At 39.9% G+C, this 18,118-nt stretch overlaps 1 protein-coding gene across 7 annotated transcripts in view; it reads right to left on the bottom strand.

Annotated features, from left to right (window-relative positions):
- Positions 1–2,956: 2,956 nt before the first annotated feature.
- Positions 2,957–18,118, bottom strand: part of nav3 (neuron navigator 3) — a 203,970-nt gene continuing 188,808 nt past the window's right edge. For all 7 annotated transcript variants that reach the window (XM_060903775.1, XM_060903777.1, XM_060903778.1 and 4 more), the window contains 4 exons: positions 15,310–15,506; positions 15,056–15,174; positions 14,729–14,944; positions 2,957–5,736 (listed from right to left, as the gene is read on the bottom strand). In XM_060903775.1, the coding sequence (XP_060759758.1) occupies positions 5,614–5,736; positions 14,729–14,944; positions 15,056–15,174; positions 15,310–15,506 (655 nt within the window). In that variant the 3' untranslated portion in view covers positions 2,957–5,613. The remainder of the gene's footprint in view (positions 5,737–14,728; positions 14,945–15,055; positions 15,175–15,309; positions 15,507–18,118) is intronic.

Raw genomic sequence — 18,118 nt, 5'->3', positions numbered from 1 at the left:
TGAGGTTTGTGTGCACTGAAACACACCCAGTAGTGAGATGAACTCATTAAATTAGGAGAATCGTTTTGAGAAAGATCATTATGAGAGAGAAACGAAACCTGACTGAAAAACACGCCGCTTAATTTACTACAATTTTACGTGGATAAAGTCGCAGTAAACTGAGCGGCGTGTTTTTCACTCACGATCCGTTTCTCTCTCGATAAAAATATCATCTTTCACTAGCAGCTTCTCTTTATTACAACATTTTACTCAAACTTGACTGTTTAAAGTACGAAGAATAAGTAAATCTCAGGATTGTTTCTTTGATTTTAGTAAATTTTACTTATTTTCTCTCACACACACACACACACACACACACACCCCTGAGAAACACACAGAGGGTGAACCAAGAAAACATTGAAAACAGTTAAAGATTTACTGAAAATAATAAATAATCCATCCTGAACACTCGAAATGACATCACTTTAAAGTGTAAACGGATATGAAAATCATATTCACAAACCACACCCCCAAACAAGACTAACCCAGTGCAGTTAGTGAACGCCACACGGCTATACGCATCACTTTAAGCACTGAAGTCATTTCTATCATTTTACTGTTTTGTGTAAAAATCACAGATTTTATCAGGAATCTCATTTTCTTCACCTTCAGTGTAATTTGTATTTTGATTGGATAATTACAACCAGATATAATAACGACAACCAATCAGATTTCTCCCACATCAACGCCACAGTTTTCAGTTTTGTGATTTTATCTCCACAGAAATCTCATCACACCCTGACTGCTGCAGTCAATAATGTTAAAAACATCAACAATACGAGCGTGTAATAATCTCTCAGCCAATCACATCGCACTCTTCTCTCAGCCAATCACGTTATGTCCCAGTTATCTGCGAGGTATCAGGAAGGCCATACGGCCGTTTCCTCACTGTTCCTCATCAGCAGCACGAGAAGAGTCACAAAGCTCAACTCACACAACCTCGAAAATCAGTTCTTCTTATCCATTTTGGTGGAAAGCCTGTGTGTTACTGCCACCAGCAGGTTGGAGGTGGGAAGTGTATAATCATTTAAAAAAAAAAAACCCTGAACATATTGTATATTGTGGTATTTTAACCAAATAATTTTAACACAAATGTGTATACATTTAAAAATTATTTTATTTCATACTTTTCAACTTTTTAGCAATTAAATACTCAAAAATTAAACCTCTTACATTTACACTTTACTGCTAATTGATATTTTAAATGATAAAAATGAGATTAAAATAATTTAATTTAAGCTTTTTATTTGTTTTATTTATTCTACTACTTTATTTCAATTAGTTTTTGTTATTTTAAGGCTTTTTATACACTTTCTTAAAATTTTAAAATGTTCTAATCACAGCACTTGAAAATAAATTTGAAAGTAAAAAAAAAAGTTTGTGAGAGCGATGTGAGAAGAGCTGGAGCTGTTTATAATCTCTAAATAAAACAGGAAAGAAAGAAAATAAGAAAGAAAGCAGAAATAACGCTTTACTTCCAGAACTGCGTTTTCTCCAGTGTTTTATATTAAAATTTTTATAATCAAAATGTTTAAAATTTAAACCCAATGATGTACAGATAAAAAAAAAAAAACATTAACAGCTAAAAAAAAAATCAGTTATGAATTGATTTTTTTAAAAATGACAAACACAGAATTACAAAAAGCTAAAAACATTTTGTTTTGTATTCATTTTATTTATTTACCTCCTTTTAAATTTATCAATTCTTCAGTAAACATATTTAAAGATTGAAATGGTTTATTACAGAACCCAGACTTCATTTAAACCAGTAGAAACGTGTAAAATAAATGAATAAAGACGTTTTCAGGTGACATCAAACTCCATTTATTCTGATTTTACAAAGACTACAAAATTCTCCAGATGATTTTAAACCGCAGTCTCTGATTATTTACATGATATGTTACTTACAAATGTACAAAATATAAAACATTTATGCACCAAAAACAAACCGTAATAAATGTTACACTCGCACCGAGACAGAGTCGCGACTACACAACAAAATCAAACGATAAAAAAATTAAAAAACAAGACAAGAAGAGCATCGACATGTGATCAGTACGTTCAATAAGGAGCAATTCTCACCTGCTTATTATTATTATTATTATTATTATTATTATTAATTTTACATTAGACCAGAGTCAACTTTGAACAGTTCAGAAATATAATCCAGGTTTTATGGAGCAGAAATAACCAGAATAAATGAATGAGTGAAAACTGGATTCATTTTGATCTGAATTATAAAATAAATAAGAAGAAAATGATGCAGAATTTAACCACTTTGAGGTCGGAAAGGTCACTAAAGGTCAAAAATCCAATCTGGGTCCATTTTAGCATTTTTGGCAGCTTGGATTTCTTTGCGTTCACAGAAATTGCAGACTGAGTGTTTCCAGCGCTGAGACGTTCAGCCAGATAAAGCTGAAAGTGTTTCCACGCGGAGATCCACAATAATCACTGAACCGCCATCACAGGCCTGGAGTTTCAGCTCCTGAACCTCCTCAACGGGACGTTATTCAGCAGCTCACGTTAAAGTTTCATCACATTTCGATTTTCCACATTCTCTCTGGGGAAGAACACGGGGCAGTACTCTTTAAAATCTCAAACCGTTTCAGTGAAACACTTACATTTCTGGAACAAAGATTTTCAGTAGAATTTTTGAGTAGAAAGTAAACTTTACAAACTTTACAAAACCCCAACCACAAATTAATCAGAAAAAAAAGTACAACTTAAGCATAAAACATTACAGTGAGTGTTTAGGACTCTGTTGGAACAGTTTCGTTTAAAAAAAAAAAAAAAAGATTTGATCCAGGGATAGTTTTGGCGTCTGAATTAAAAAAATTTTTTGAGAAAAATCGAAAGGAAAAAAGTGTAAAAATTGTGTATATTTAAATCACACACACACAAAAAAAACCCCTCATTATTTTTGTTGCTGCTTTTCTTCCTATGAAAATTGAGAATTAAAAATATTTCATGAAAGAGGAATTAAGGAAAGTTAAAAATGTGGAAAATGTAAATATTATATTTAATTAATGCAGGAAAGTTTTGCATTGTTTTGCACCCTTTGTATGAATTTTATAAATTTAACACAAAGCTATTTAGTCCTCCGTAGACGTCACAGTAAAATATACGACTTACAAAACTGCTGAGGTTTTATTCTTCCAGAAAAAAAAATGTTCAGGCAAAAAAAAAAATTAAACCCGAACTGTGTTCAGGACCAGCACTGTGGGAAAGGTCAAAGGTCATTAGCACCTGAAGGATTTCGGCACTCTTTACAGATTTTTTGTAAACTTAAACTTGGAGGAAAAAAAAAAAACAACTTTCAAACTTCAGAAAGTTTACAGTCGAGTTTTGTGTCGAAGTCCAACGTGCAGAAGATCAGAAAGTAAAAGTCGTTTTTTTGTCCCCTAATGCATGAGCCTATTATTATTATTAATTATTATTATATTAATTAAATGTATTTTAGATTTAAAGCACCGCTTACTGAGAGCACCTTTTGCTTTGTTCTTTAATTTTTCCATTTTTTTCCACTTGTTTTTTATGATTTGATGAAATAAACCTCTGTTTCCTGGATTTTAATATTAAACATCTGGCAGCTGGGAAAAAAAAAAAAAAACCTTTATGCCGCTTTTGTTGTGCAGTTTTGATGGTGGTGGTGATAAACATTTATATATTAATTACTATAAATTTCTGATATTTTTTCTGCTTCTTTCCTCACCGCGTGAAAGAAAACATAAAAAAGGGAAATATTTTAGACATTTTTTTAATCTGAATAATTTATTTTATATTTTAATATTTTCTCGACATGCTGTGAAGCTGAAATTTCCTCTGGCGGAAATCTGAAGATTTTTCGAGGGTTTGTATCGCTGTTATTTATGTGTTTATTCGTCATTGATAGTAGAATTATGGGACATTTCTGTAATTTTTTTATTTTTAAAAAATAATATGTAATAATTTTAATACTGAGGTAGTGATAATATTTTTGTGAACATACTGAACTAATTAATCGTTGGCACCTTCTCCGTTCCTCGTCGTGACGTAGTTCTTTGTCGTTTTGTGTCTTTTGTGTTCCGTCTGATTCGTTAAAGGAATTTTATTTTCACTCTAAAAGACATTTATCATCTTTCATTATGCATTGAAAAAAGTAATGGCACCTCAAAAACAGGATGTTGGACAGGAAAAATAAACAGGCTAAAATTTGGGTTTGCGGGAAAATTTAAAAATCTTTTTTTTTTTTAATTGATATTTTATACATTTATAATAAGTTTTTTTTTTTTTTGGACAGGACGCTGTGAACAACTTAAATAATAAAGCACCAATGTTACACAATTCTGCACCTGATACTGTAAAGATATTTTTTTTATTATTTATAAACCATTTTCATAAATTATAAAGTTTTTTTTACATTTATAAACCATTCAGATTTATTTATTTTCTTGATAAAATCAAGCTGTGACCATATAATAATAATAATAAAAAAAACAAAAAACAAATAAAGTCGTCATGTACAGTGTGTTTGAAATGAAAAGTGCTTTAACGCTGTTTAACGTGACAGGCTTGTGGTATTTTTGCGGTTCTCCTCGAAACAGCTCTGATGTTCAGAGGATTTAAATCAACGCCAGCCTCGAGCAGGAGCATCAGACTCAACTTTACAGATTTTTTTTTTTAAATGAATGAATAAATCCCAAGATTTTGTTTTCTCTTTCTTTAGAATGAATCTGAGAAAATGTGCAAGACTTCAAATTTTGAACCTCACACACACACACACACACGACAGGCGTAAAAACAGCATGCTCGCGAAGCAACTCGTCTTCTTTGTGCTCGTCCTCAGAGTTCGGCTCGTCCCAGCTCAACTGGGGTTCCTTATTGACATCCGCTTTATTTTACACACGGAACGCTTTTAATAACACTGCGTCCAAAACACTCCGACACTCACTTGTGAGGTAACAAAAATAAAATATGCAAACGTGGCATTTATTGATTTACGTTTCCATCCTCTCGGAAAAAAGACGAGGCTTTTTCCATTTTCTTAAATTTTGCACAAGTCCACTAGAGCTCAGCACATTTAAGGCAGCAAAGAAGCACCATAATCACTAGTCCCTTCGTTCCACTTCGTATAATAATCGTCCGGCGCTCCAGCGCTCCTGGTGGAGAAAAAGGGAATTGCAGGCAGTCAGTAGCAGTGAAAACACCGCCGTGTTACGCTTCAGTTCGACGCTTCATCCTTTAACTCGCTAGTGCTGACGAAGTGGGTTCACAGTAGCGGAAATGAGACGAGGCCCTGCTTGTGCTTGTAGGCGTACAAACGTAAACGGATTTTGGCACCACAGCAGCACCACGGAGTCGAACAAGTCGACAAAAAACAACACTCTGGCTCGTATAATTAACAATGATAACGCTAACTGAACTTCAAAAAAAAAAAAAACTTCCAGTTTGTCAGCGAACAACAATTTGGCCACAAGTGAAATCCGTTCCTAATTGCACATTTTCACCAGTGTGTGCGTTTATTCTGCCTCTCTGGCCACCAACATCCAATCAGAAGGAAGCTAGCACTTCCTGGTTCCTCACAGGGGGTGGGGCTTAAAGGGCCGACTCGAGCGAGGAGTCGAGAACGTCGTCATGGTGACTGGCGCTGTCACTGTCGCAGCTCTGAGTGGCACTGGAGTAGTTAGCAGCTTCCTGTAGCCTCATTAGCATATTCATCTGAAGGGGAGGAGTCAAAGACAGACAGAAAGACACAGTTCATTAGCAACGTCTGTGCAAAAGCAACGCACTTTCACTACAATAACCGCATTTAGAGTCGGTCCGCGAGTGACGGCAGGGTTTACGTGAGGAGCGTTCTCAGCTCTGTCATCAGATTATTCAAAATCAACTGCATCGAGGCCACGCCTACGAGCATTCTGTAAAATATTAAAGATGGAAATACAGTGGTATGCAAAAGTTTGGGCACCCCTGGTCAAAATTGCTGTTACTGTGAACGGTTCAGCAAGTTGAAGATGAAATGATCTCCAAAAGGCAGAAAGTTAAAGATGACTCATTCACTTTATATTTAAAGCAAAAACAATTTTTTAAATTTTCATCTTTTACATTTTCAAAATGACAAAAAAGGAAAAGGGCCTGAAGCAAAAGTTTGGGCACCCTGCATGGTTAGTACCTACCGGTAGTAACCCCCCCTTTGGCAAGTATCACAGCTTGTAGTCAGCTAATAATCTTTCTGTTCTTACCTGGGGGATTTTCACACATTCGTCCTTGCAAAAGGCTTCCAGTTCTTGGGCTGTCTTGCATGCACTGCTCTTTTGAGATCTATCCACAGATTTTCAATGATGTTTAGGTCAGGGGACTGTGAGGGCCAGGGCAAAACCTTCAGCTTGGGCCTCCTGAGGTATTCCATTGTAGATTTTGAGGTGTGTTTTGGATCATCGTCTTATTGTAGGACCCGTCCTCTTTTTAACTTCAACTTTTTTACAGACGGTGTGATGTTTGCTTTCAGAATTTGCTGGTATTTATTCGAATCCATGCATCCCTCGACCAATGAAATGTGCCCTGTGCCACTGGCTGCAACACAACCCCAAAGCATGATCGATCCACACCCATGCTTCAGAGTTGGAGAGGTGTTCTTTTCCTGGAATTTGGCACCCTTTTTTCTCCAAACATACCTTTGCACATTGCGGCCAAAAAGTTCTATTTTGATTTCATCAGTCCACAGGACTTGTTTCCAAAATGCATCAGGCTTATTTAGATGTTCATTTGCAAACTTCAGACGCTGAATTTTGTGGCTCGGACGCAGGAACGGTTTTCTTCTGATGACTCTTCCATGAAGGTCATATTTGTTCAGGTGTCGCTGCATAGTAGAACAGTGCACCACCACTCCAGGGTCTGCTAAATCTTTCTGAAGGTCTTTTGCAGTCAAACAGGGTTTTTTTATTTGCCTTTCTAGCAATCCAACGAGCAGTTCTTTCAGAAAGTTTTCTTCATCTTCCAGACCTCACCTTGATCTCCACTGTTTCTGTTAACTGCCATTTCTTAATCTGAGGAAACAGCTACCTGAAAACACTTTGCTACGTTCTTGTAGCCTTCTCCTGCTTTGTGAGCATCAATTATTTTATTATTCAGAATGCGAGGGAGTTGCTTAGAGGAGCCCACGGCTGTTGATTTTCGGGACAAGTTTGAGGAGTCAGAGAATTTATACAGCTTTGAAATCTGCATCATCTGACCTTTCCTAACGAAGAATTTGAACAAGCCACAGCTCAATAAGCTAATTAAGGTCTGGAACTTTGGTAAAAGTTACCTGAGAACTCAAATGTATCGGGGTGCCCAAACTTTCGCATGGTGTTCCTTTTCTTTTTTCACTCTCCAATTGTACAAAACAGAAATAATACACAAATCTTGCAGAAAACGCTGAAAAGAAATGTGTCGTCTTTACCTTCATGCCTTTCGGTGATCAGTTCATCTTCTGCTCACTTAACTATTCATAGTAACAGACATTTTAAGGAAGGGTGCCCAAACTTTTGCATGCCACTGTAAATCTAACAGGAGTCTCATATATTGTTAATATATTACTGCAGGCCGGCACGGTGGTGTAGTGGTTAGCACTGTCGCCTCACAGCAAGAAGGTCTGGGTTCGAGCCCCGTGGCCGGCGAGGGCCTTTCTGTGCGGAGTTTGCATGTTCTCCCCGTGTCCGCGTGGGTTTCCTCCGGGTGCTCCGGTTTCCCCCACAGTCCAAAGACATGCAGGTTAGGTTAACTGGTGACTCTAAATTGAGCGTAGGTGTGAATGTGAGTGTGAATGGTTGTCTGTGTCTGTGTGTCAGCCCTGTGATGACCTGGTGACTTGTCCAGGGTGTACCCCGCCTTTCGCCCGTAGTCAGCTGGGATAGGCTCCAGCTTGCCTGCGACCCTGTAGAACAGGATAAAGCGGCGAGAGATAATGAGATGAGATGAGATGAGATATTACTGCATGAACAGAGCTGGTGGTATTTATTAATCACCGGGTTAATGAAACAAAATGGCTTCCGCTCTCATTATTCAGCAGCACAGAGACGAGAAGAGCACTTGATCCAGCGCAGACTGTTCGTTTACATTTTACTGATTATATTGTGCTCTGATGAGACACTGAACCGAGGAGATGGAATCCTCGTGTGTGTGTGTGTGTGTGTGTCTGTGTGTGTGTGTGTGTGAGAGAGACACTCAACTCTGAATACAGAGCTATAACATTAATATAAGATGAGAAGAGCAGTTTGGGTTAAAGGGACCTGAAAATGTCAAACTAGTGAAATAATCACATACATTTACTTGAAACACACACACACACACACACACACACACACACACACACACACACACACACACACGGACATGACGAGACAACTGAGTGCTGATGGAGATGATCACAGTGGACATTTTTATCGCCTTATAATCTCTGAACGTCTGAGAAGAGACAGTGAGCGCAGTCACAGTTATCCGTATCGTTATCTCTGAGTGACTAATGCTGCACGGTGATTCCACTGGGCTGTCAAAAAGTATTTGCCCCCATCCCCCCCAAATATTGTTTGTTAATCTCCATAATTGGATTGTTATGATGGTGAATTAGAGCTGATGTAAGTTTAAAATGAAAACTATGGCGCTGAGGGAGAGCGTAATGTTCAGGCAAAAATATATATCAAACTTTCCAGGATTAAAGTCATAAATGCACAAGAAAACCTCTGAGATTATAAAGTCACACATTTATTCGAAAACTCAGACAAGGTGTGTGTGTGTTTTGGTCAAAGAACCAGATGGCTTCACTGTGCGGGTCGGATCAACATCAGCGTAATCACACCACACACAGACTCCACGGCTGAGTGAGCGTTACAGGAAACACGGTGTTTCCTCCTCGATCACGCACGACAGATGACTTGCAACCACGTGATCAACATATGCTACGGTACGTCATGAGCGTCCGCCATGATGGTGGATCCACAAAGCAACTAGGACGGCAGCCGCTGAAAGCGTGTCTGTAAACAGTGATGAATTTTCTCAGTAGTACGATGATTTGAACGCTCGAGCGAAGATTCAATACAAAGAGAAGATAGATATGTGTGGGCTTTGACCCATAAAAAAGTCAGACTTTTCTGAAAATAAGATGCTTCTACCGACCACCGAGTACGAATGCAGGTCATTTCGTCCAATGGTTCAGACATTTCATCCAAAGCCTTTTTCATACGCACTATCAATTATTTTATATTTCAGGTATTTGTTTGTTTGAAAAAAAGGAGGACTTGTCAATGGAATTTGACCAAAGCAAAACACGTTTTTGTAAAGCAAATGAGTGCCATAGGATGTGCGCTTCGACACTAAAGAGCGTACTAAGGGGGGTAACCACGTCGGCCCGTGCCGCTTGCTGACCCTGGGATGAGTTTAACTCCCTTCTCGTTGCAGGCTGCTCGCTTGCATGTCTATGTTTCCGGCTGGATCGTATTAAATCTTTAGGCACCGAGCAGCGCTCTCGCAGGGGCTTCGTTCACGAACATCGGAATCCATCCATCCATCCACTATGTACACTACCATTCAAAAGTTTGGGGTCACTTTGAAATGTCCTTATTTTTGAAAGAAAAGCACTGTTCTTTTCAATGAAGATCACTTTAAACTAATCAGAAATCCACTCTATACATTGCTAATGTGGTAAATGACTATTCTAGCTGCAAATGTGTGGTTTTTGGTGCAATATCTCCATAGGTGTATAGAGGCCCATTTCCAGCAACTCTCACTCCAGTGTTCTAATGGTACAATGTGTTTGCTCATTGCCTCAGAAGGCTAATGGATGATTAGAAAACCCTTGTACAATCATGTTAGCACAGCTGAAAACAGTTTAGCTCTTTAGAGAAGCTATAAAACTGACCTTCCTTTGAGCAGATTGAGTTTCTGGAGCATCACATTTGTGGGGTCGATTAAATGCTCAAAATGGCCAGAAAAATGTCTCGACTATATTTTCTATTCATTTTACAACTTATAGTGGGAAATAAAAGTGTGACTTTTCATGGAAAACACAAAATTGTCTGGGTGACCCCAAACTTTTGAACGGTAGTGTATAGCCGCTTTATCCTGTTCTACAGGGTCGCGGGCAAGCTGGAGCCTATCCCAGCTGACTATGGGTGAGTAGCAGGGTGCACCCTGGACAAGTCGCCAGGTCATCACAGGGCTGACACACAGAGACACCCAACCAGCCGTAATACCTGAAATATAAAATAATTGATAGTGCGTATGAAAAAGGCTTTGGACGAAATGTCTTAACTATTGGACAAAATGGTCACTGGACGAAGTGTCCTGATCCCCTCATGTCTCCTCTCTGTACTAAACCTCAGAGTTTCCTCGCCCTCTTTCCGAATCACGGACAGAAATCGGAAAGTGCCACGGTCACGAGTCCTGTTGTGACCACAACCATACTGTATACAGCACAAAGATATGGCATCGCTAAAAGAACGCTTAAAGCGGTGGAAAAACAAAGAGCGTTGCGCACGCGTGAGTATGTTTTGTATGGGATGTCGCTTGACCCCACATTTGTATCTCCACCAACATGGCCGACATCCAGGTTTCTATTTTGCTTTGACGTCACTTGCAAGTCAAAGATAGAGAATACAGCACGAAGAGATTTTCAACTACATTTCCCAGAATGCACTGCAGCCAGGAAGTACCTGATTGTTGTTTCAGAGAAGATCCAAGGGGTTTTTTTTGTGATTTTTTCATCTCAGAAATGCTGAGGGTTTTTTTTTTCTCAGAATTTTACCCCCTCCCTCAGCTCTGTCTTTTTTTATTTATTTATTTTTTACCTACAATGGCCCTAATATGCCATCGTAGAGTCTTAATATTCTTAGGGTTTTTTTCACATTGGATTTTTTACATTACTTTTTTTTTACATTAGATTCTTTAAAAAAATCTCTAGTTATGCAAATAAGACTAATTCAATATGTGTAAATAAACTTGCATACTTAAACTGAAAATCTAGTCTGTTGACATTGGTAGAATTAAAATATTTAGTTCACAAGACAGAGAGAAAGAGAGGGAAGCGAGAGAAGGAAGAAAGGTGGAGAGAGAGGGAAGTGGGGAGGGGGTGAGAGAGGGGGAGAGGGAGTAAGAGAGAGAGAGGGAAGAGAGAGGGGGGAGAGGGAGTAAGAGAGAGGGACAGCGGGAGTTAGAGAGAGGGGGAGAGGGAGTAAAAGAGAGAGAGGGAAGAGAGAGAGGGGGAGAGGGAGTAAGAGAGAGGGACAGCGGGAGTTAGAGAGAGGGAGAGAGGGAGTAAAAGAGAGAGAGGGAAGAGAGAGAGGGGGAGAGGGAGTAAGAGAGAGGGGGAGTGGGAGTTAGAGAGAGAGAGGGAAGAGAGAGAGGGGGAGAGGGAGTAAGAGAGAGGGGGAGTGGGAGTAAGAGAGAGGGGGAGTGGGAGTTAGAGAGAGAGAGGGAAGAGAGAGAGGGGGAGAGGGAGTAAGAGAGAGGGGGAGTGGGAGTTAGAGAGAGGGGGAGAGGGAGTAAGAGAGAGAGAAGAGAGAGAGGGGGAGAGGGAGTAACAGAGAGAGAGGAAAGAGAGAGAGAGGGAGTAAGAGAGAGAGGGAAGAGAGAGAGGGGGAGATGGAGTAAGAGAGAGAGAGGGAAGAGAGAGGGGGGATGGAGTGAGAGAGGGAGAGTGAGAGAGGGAGAGGGAAGAGAGAGAGGGGGAGAGGGAGTAACAGAGAGAGAGAGAAGGAAGAGAGAGGGGGGAGATGGAGTAAGAAAGAGAGAGAGGAGGAGAGGGAGTAAGAGAGAGAGAGGAAAGAGAGAGAGGGGGAGAGAGAGGGGGAGAGGGAGTAACAGAGAGAGAGAGGAAAGAGAGAGAGGGGGAGAGAGAGGGGGAGAGGGAGTAACAGAGAGAGAGAGGAAAGAGAGAGAAGGGGAGAGAGAGAGGAAAGAAAGAGAGAGAGAGAGAGAGAGAGAGAGAGAGAGAGAGAGTGAGAGACTTTTAGAGAAACTCAGTTGAGTAATTATTGTGTAAATCCTGCAGTAATCAGTGTTTTGGGAAATTCTTCTGTAATATCAGTTTAATTACAGACAGTAATCAGTGAGTACAGCGTAATGAATGAAGCGCAGATTCTGCTTCTGAAATAAATATTTATTACCTCCGCCAAGGAGCTTATGTTTTCGGTAGCGTTGGTTTGTTTGTTGGTTGGTTGGTTTGTCTGTTAGCAACATTATGGAAAAAGTAATGAACGGATTGCTCTGAAATGTTTTCCAGAGGTGAGACTGGCACAAGTAACAATCCATTAAATTCTGGCGGTGATCCGGATCACCTTCTGGATCCCGGATTTTTTAAAAGGATTCTTGGCGGAGGTCTGTGCTCTCCGAGTGCTTCTCTAGTTTATTTATTGTTTCTGCTCTCGTTTATGCAGGAAGCTTTATAAAGGAAACTCATGTGTACAGTGGTGCTTGAAAGTTTGTGAACCCTTTAGAATTTTCTATATTTCTGCATAAATATGACCTAAAACATCATCAGATTTTCACACAAGTCCTAAAAGTAGATAAAGAGAACCCAGTTAAACAAATGAGACAAAAATATTATACTTGCTCATTTATTTTTTGAGGAAAATGATCCAATATTACATATCTGTGAGTGGCAAAAGTATGTGAACCTCTAGGATTAGCAGTGAATTTGAAGGTGAAATTAGAGTCAGGTGTTATCAATCAATGGGATGACAATCAGGTGTGAGTGGGCACCCTGTTTTATTTAAAGAACAGGGATCTATCAAAGTCTGATCTTCACAACACATGTTTGTGTAAGTGTATCATGGCACGAACAAAGGAGATTTCTGAGGAGCTCAGAAAAAGCGTTGTTGATGCTCATCAGGCTGGAAAAGGTTACAAAACCATCTCTAAAGAGTTTGGACTCCACCAATCCACAGTCAGACAGATTGTGTACAAATGGAGGAAATTCAAGACCATTGTTACCCTCCCCAGGAGTGGTCGATCAACAAAGATCACTCCAAGAGCAAGGCGTGTAATAGTCGGCGAGGTCACAAAGGACCCCAGGGGAACTTCTAAGCAACTGAAGGCCTCTCTCACATTGACTAATGTTAATGTTCATGAGTCCACCATCAGGAGAACACTGAACAACAATGGTGTGCATGGCAGGGTTGCAAGGAGAAAGCCACTGCTCTCCAAAAAGAACATTGCTGCTTGTCTGCAGTTTGCTAAAGATCACGTGGACAAGCCAGAAGGCTACTGGAAAAATGTTTTGTGGATGGATGAGAGCAAAATAGAACTTTTTGGTTTAAATGAGAAACATTCTGTTTGGAGAAAGGAAAACACTGCATTCCAGCATAAGAACCTTATCCCATCTGTGAAACTTGGTGGTGGTAGTATCATGGTTTGGGCCTGTTTTGCTGCATCTGGTCCAGGACGGCTTGCCATCATTGATGGAACAATGAATTCTGAATTATACCAGCGAATTCTCAAGGAAAATGTCAGGACATCTGTCCATGAACTGAATCTCAAGAGAAGGTGGGTCATGCAGCAAGACAGCAACCTTAAGCACACAAGTCGTTCTACCAAAGAATGGTTAAAGAAGAATAAAGTTAATGTTTTGGAATGGCCAAGTCAAAGTCCTGACCTTAATCCAATGGAAATGTTGTGGAAGGACCTGAAGCGAGCAGTTCATGTGAGGAAACCCACCAACATCCCAGAGTTGAAGCTGTTCTGTACGGAGGAACGGGCTAAAATTCCTCCAAGCCGGTGTGCAGGACTGATCAACAGTTACCGCAAACGTTTAGTTGCAGTTATTGCTGCACAAGGGGGTCACACCAGATACTGAAAGCAAAGGTTCACATACTTTTGCCACTCACAGATATGTAATATCGGATCATAAAGAGTTCACAAACTTTCAAGCGCCACTGTAACTCATAATGAGACATGCAAAAATATCAGGAAGCAAATTTTTCATAGATATATGATATCAGGTGATTGTGAAGTGGGTGGGGCTTACACTTGTTTTTTTAAATTCAGTCTGATGATGCTGTGCACTAATTTGTTACGGTTTGTGGGTTGAATGATGTTTCCTCTGAAACAAGCTTTCAGGCATGTTTTGTCTTGTGTGGTGGGCGTGTCAGGGGCGTTACCCAATCAGCAGTGATACGTATACAAACCCCGCCATATTAAAGAGGCAGTGTGCAGAACTGATCCTACAAACGTCCTTGACAAAACACCTGAAGATATCAGAAGACACGTTTAAGTATTATGCAGTCAAGTTTTTAACATAAGATACAGGCTACGAGAATTCTTCAAAAAGAAGCCAAGAATGACCTTCTCAACTGCAATAAATAAACCTTCTGCTGCATTTCGTCACGGCTAAACACAGCCCAAGATGGATGTGAAAGAAGTGCACTCAGGCTCTCTTTGTATACATACGAATATAACTTACACCAAAAGAAGAACTCAGGAAGGGGGCCAATACTATTTGACAGCACGCCGTGTGTTGCGTGTTAAAGTGTGTGCTGCTGTTTTCAGCCAATCAGATCGCACGATCACGAGACTGAAGCCCTCTGATCTGAGGGAGGAGTGATGAAGTGCTAATGTTCTTCCGGCTCAGTGGCACCACTGTGTGGAGAAAACAGGGAAGTGCATGCACACACACACACACACACACACACACACACACACACACACACACACACACACACACAGATTAAAGTGTGTGTACCAGCGGGTCTCCGTCGCTGTCGCTCTGCGCCGTGTGTTTATGCGATTGTTTCGGTGAAGCTCCGTCTTTAAATGAGCTGAACGCGTCGTAGCCCACGTCCTCCGGCCTCAGCGGCAGCAGTGATTGGCTATCACTCTGCAGGGGGGCGGAGCTCCATGGGGAGCTGTCAATCACCCACTTGGAGGGATCTTCCCACACAGCTCTCTTACCATAGAGCTACAGGGAGAAAGAAACAGCAAGATGTTATATATATATATATATATATATATATATATATATATATATATATATATATATATGTGTGTGTGTGTGTGTGTGTGTGTGTACCTGTAGCCCCTCCCTCACTGCCTCCAATAAGTAGGGTACAAGTGAGAAATTCCACAGATCCGTGAACCACACACGAGAACCTTCAACCTCCATCGGACATGACAGGAACAACCGCGGACCTGACACACACACACACACACACACACACACACACGACTATTATTTAGCCACTTAAAAAAACTCTTGCTAATAATACAATACGTACGTGTGTGTGTGTGTGTGTGTGTGTGTGTGTGTGTGTGTGTGTGTGTTACCGATGGTGACATCAGACGAGCTGTGAGCCTCCAGGAAGGTGTTGATATGTTGCCATGTTTTGGGGATCCAGTCAATGATCTTGATGAGTTCGTTACTGCGTGTGTTTTTGTCGATCTCCATCTCGATCAGCTTCCTGCGCAGAAACCGACCCAGAAAACCCCGAACCGGTTCCGTGTGATTCGCACACAACACCCACCTGAAATCAGTGTGATACTGTGACACACTTACACACACACACAGCTCTGGACTCCACTTATATACAGTGCTCAGCGTAAATGAGTACACCCCACAACAAAAACTACTCCATCTAGTACTTTGTATGGCCTCCATGATTTTTAATGGCAGCACCAAGTCTTCTAGGCATGGAATGAACAAGTTGCAACATCAATCTTTTTCCATTCTTCAACAACGACCTCTTTTAGTGACTGGATGCTGGATGGAGAGCGATGCTCAACTTGTCTCTTCAGAATTCCCCATAGGTGTTCGATTGGGTTCAGATCAGGAGACATACTCGGCCACTGAATCACTTTCACCCTGTTCTTCTTCAGAAATCCAACAGTGGCCTTAGATGTGTGTTTAGTCATGTTGGAAAAGTGCACGGTGACCAAGGGCACGGAGTGATGGTAGCATCTTCTCTTTCAGTATAGAGCAATACGTCTGTGAATTCATGATGCCATCAATGAACTGCAGCTCCCCGACACCAGCAGCACTCATGCAGCCCCACATCAGGACGCTGCCACCACCATGTTTCACTGTAGGCACCAGGCAGTTTTCTCTGTATTCCTCGCCATACAGTTTTGAAGCCATCAGTTCCAAAAACATTTCTCTTGGTCTCATCACTCCAGAGTATAGAGTCCCAGTAGTCTTCATCTTTGTCAGCATGGGCCCTGGCAAACTCTAGGCAGGCTTTTTTGTGCCTGGGCTTTAGGACAGGCTTCTTTCGTGGACGGCATCCATGCATGCCATTCCTCTGCAGTGTACGCCGTATTGTGTCACGGGAAATAGTCACCCCAGTTTGGCTTTCTACTTCTTTAGATAACTGCAGTCAACTTGCATGCTGATTTTCTTCAACCCTTCTCATCAGAAGACGCTCCTGTCGAGGTGTTAACTTCCGTGGACGACCTGGACGTCTCTGTGAGATGGTTGCAGTTCCATCTTTCTTAAATTTTTGTACCACTTTTGCTACAGTATTCTGACTGATAAGTAAAGCTTTGCTGATCTTCTTGTAGCCTTCACCTTTGTGGTGGAAAGAAATTATTTTCTTTGGGGAATTCTGAAGAGACAAGTTGAGCATCACTCTCCATCCAGCATCCAGTCACTAAAAGAGGTCGTTGTTGAAGAATGGAAAAAGATTGATGTTGCTAAATGTCGCCAACTTGTTCATTCCATGCCTAGAAGACTTGGTGCTGCCATTAAAAATCATGGAGGCCGTACAAAGTACTAGATGTAGTAGTTTTTGTTGTGGGGTGTACTCATTTTTGCACCACCCTGATTTGAGTAAAACTGAAAAATGTGTAATCTAAATTTATATTATTAACCTTACTTTCACGTTATAAGTTAAACAGATGTTATATTAAACTTGTCAACATTTGGAAATTGTTTGTGTTCATTGAGATATTGTTTAAAATGTTACTTTTCAAAGGGGGTGCATTCATTTACGCTCAGCACTGTATATTTATACACTTGTTCTGAGAGGCTTCACAGACAAATTATTTTTCGAAAAATAAAGGAAAAAACGACAAAGAATAAATTTAAAAAAAGCAAGTTCTGTAAAAATAGAAAGGGTTAGGATTTAAAAATCATTTTATTTATTAATTTTCTGGGCTAGACTGCAATACAAAGTGGCGTGATACCGTCCTATAAATAAATAAATTAATTAATTAATTAATTCCAGTTTACTTGCGCATTACTGAGGAATCAATATATATGGGACATTCTACCGAATGGGTGCCATTTGCTTGTTGTACCACTCCCAAATTAAACTTAATTTGTTATATCTTTTCAACACTGATTATAATAACACACATATTCACACATAACACACTATTCAAAATGTGTATTGGCCAACCTCAGGCTACGTTACAAGGTTTGGAAGTCAAAGATGGCTGCTTTTTTTTCAGTCCTGTTACCAAAACTCTGAAAGTAACAGGACTGAGTTTTTAGCCTAGGATTAGCTAATACATGGAATTAAGCCACATGGCATCATCGCTAATAGCATGACCACACTTAGCACATTCTAGTGATTGACTGAAAATCTGTATTTTTAAAATAAACAAATATCATCGAAGAAATAATTTAAGTAACAGGACAGTATGTTGACACTGACCTTATCAGTCAAAGTTAAAAAATCATCAAATATACAGAAAAGTAAATGAGAGAACTAACTTTTGGTCTTCCCATGGCCTTCAGAAGACACAACTGATGTAACTTCCTGTTGAGCATGTGATTTATGGAATGTTCCAAATTTGTCAGATGGGGTAATATGTTTGGGTAACAGGACTGAGTGAAAACCCAGGGACACGACTAAAATTTGTATTTTAACTAAGATATTGTGGATTTCTTATGAAAAAAATATATTTAAACCATGGATAGGATATGGAGTCACACAACAGTGCAAAAGAAATACTGTTTCTGAAGGATTTTAATCATAATATTTCATAGTTAAGTATAAAGTTAGAGTGCAGGGACAAGTAACACATGCGATTTTTCAGTGTTTTAGGTAGTTTTTATTAATCCTTACAATTATATATCTTAAATTTGAAATCAGATCAATGTGCAGGACATTCTGCGTAATAAGGAAATGTATTT

Source organism: Neoarius graeffei, chromosome 21, assembly GCF_027579695.1.
Source record: "Neoarius graeffei isolate fNeoGra1 chromosome 21, fNeoGra1.pri, whole genome shotgun sequence".
In the NCBI taxonomy this organism is placed as follows: Eukaryota; Metazoa; Chordata; class Actinopteri; order Siluriformes; family Ariidae; genus Neoarius; species Neoarius graeffei.
Note: the sequence above shows the minus strand (reverse complement) of the source record. Positions and strands in the feature narration are given on the sequence as shown.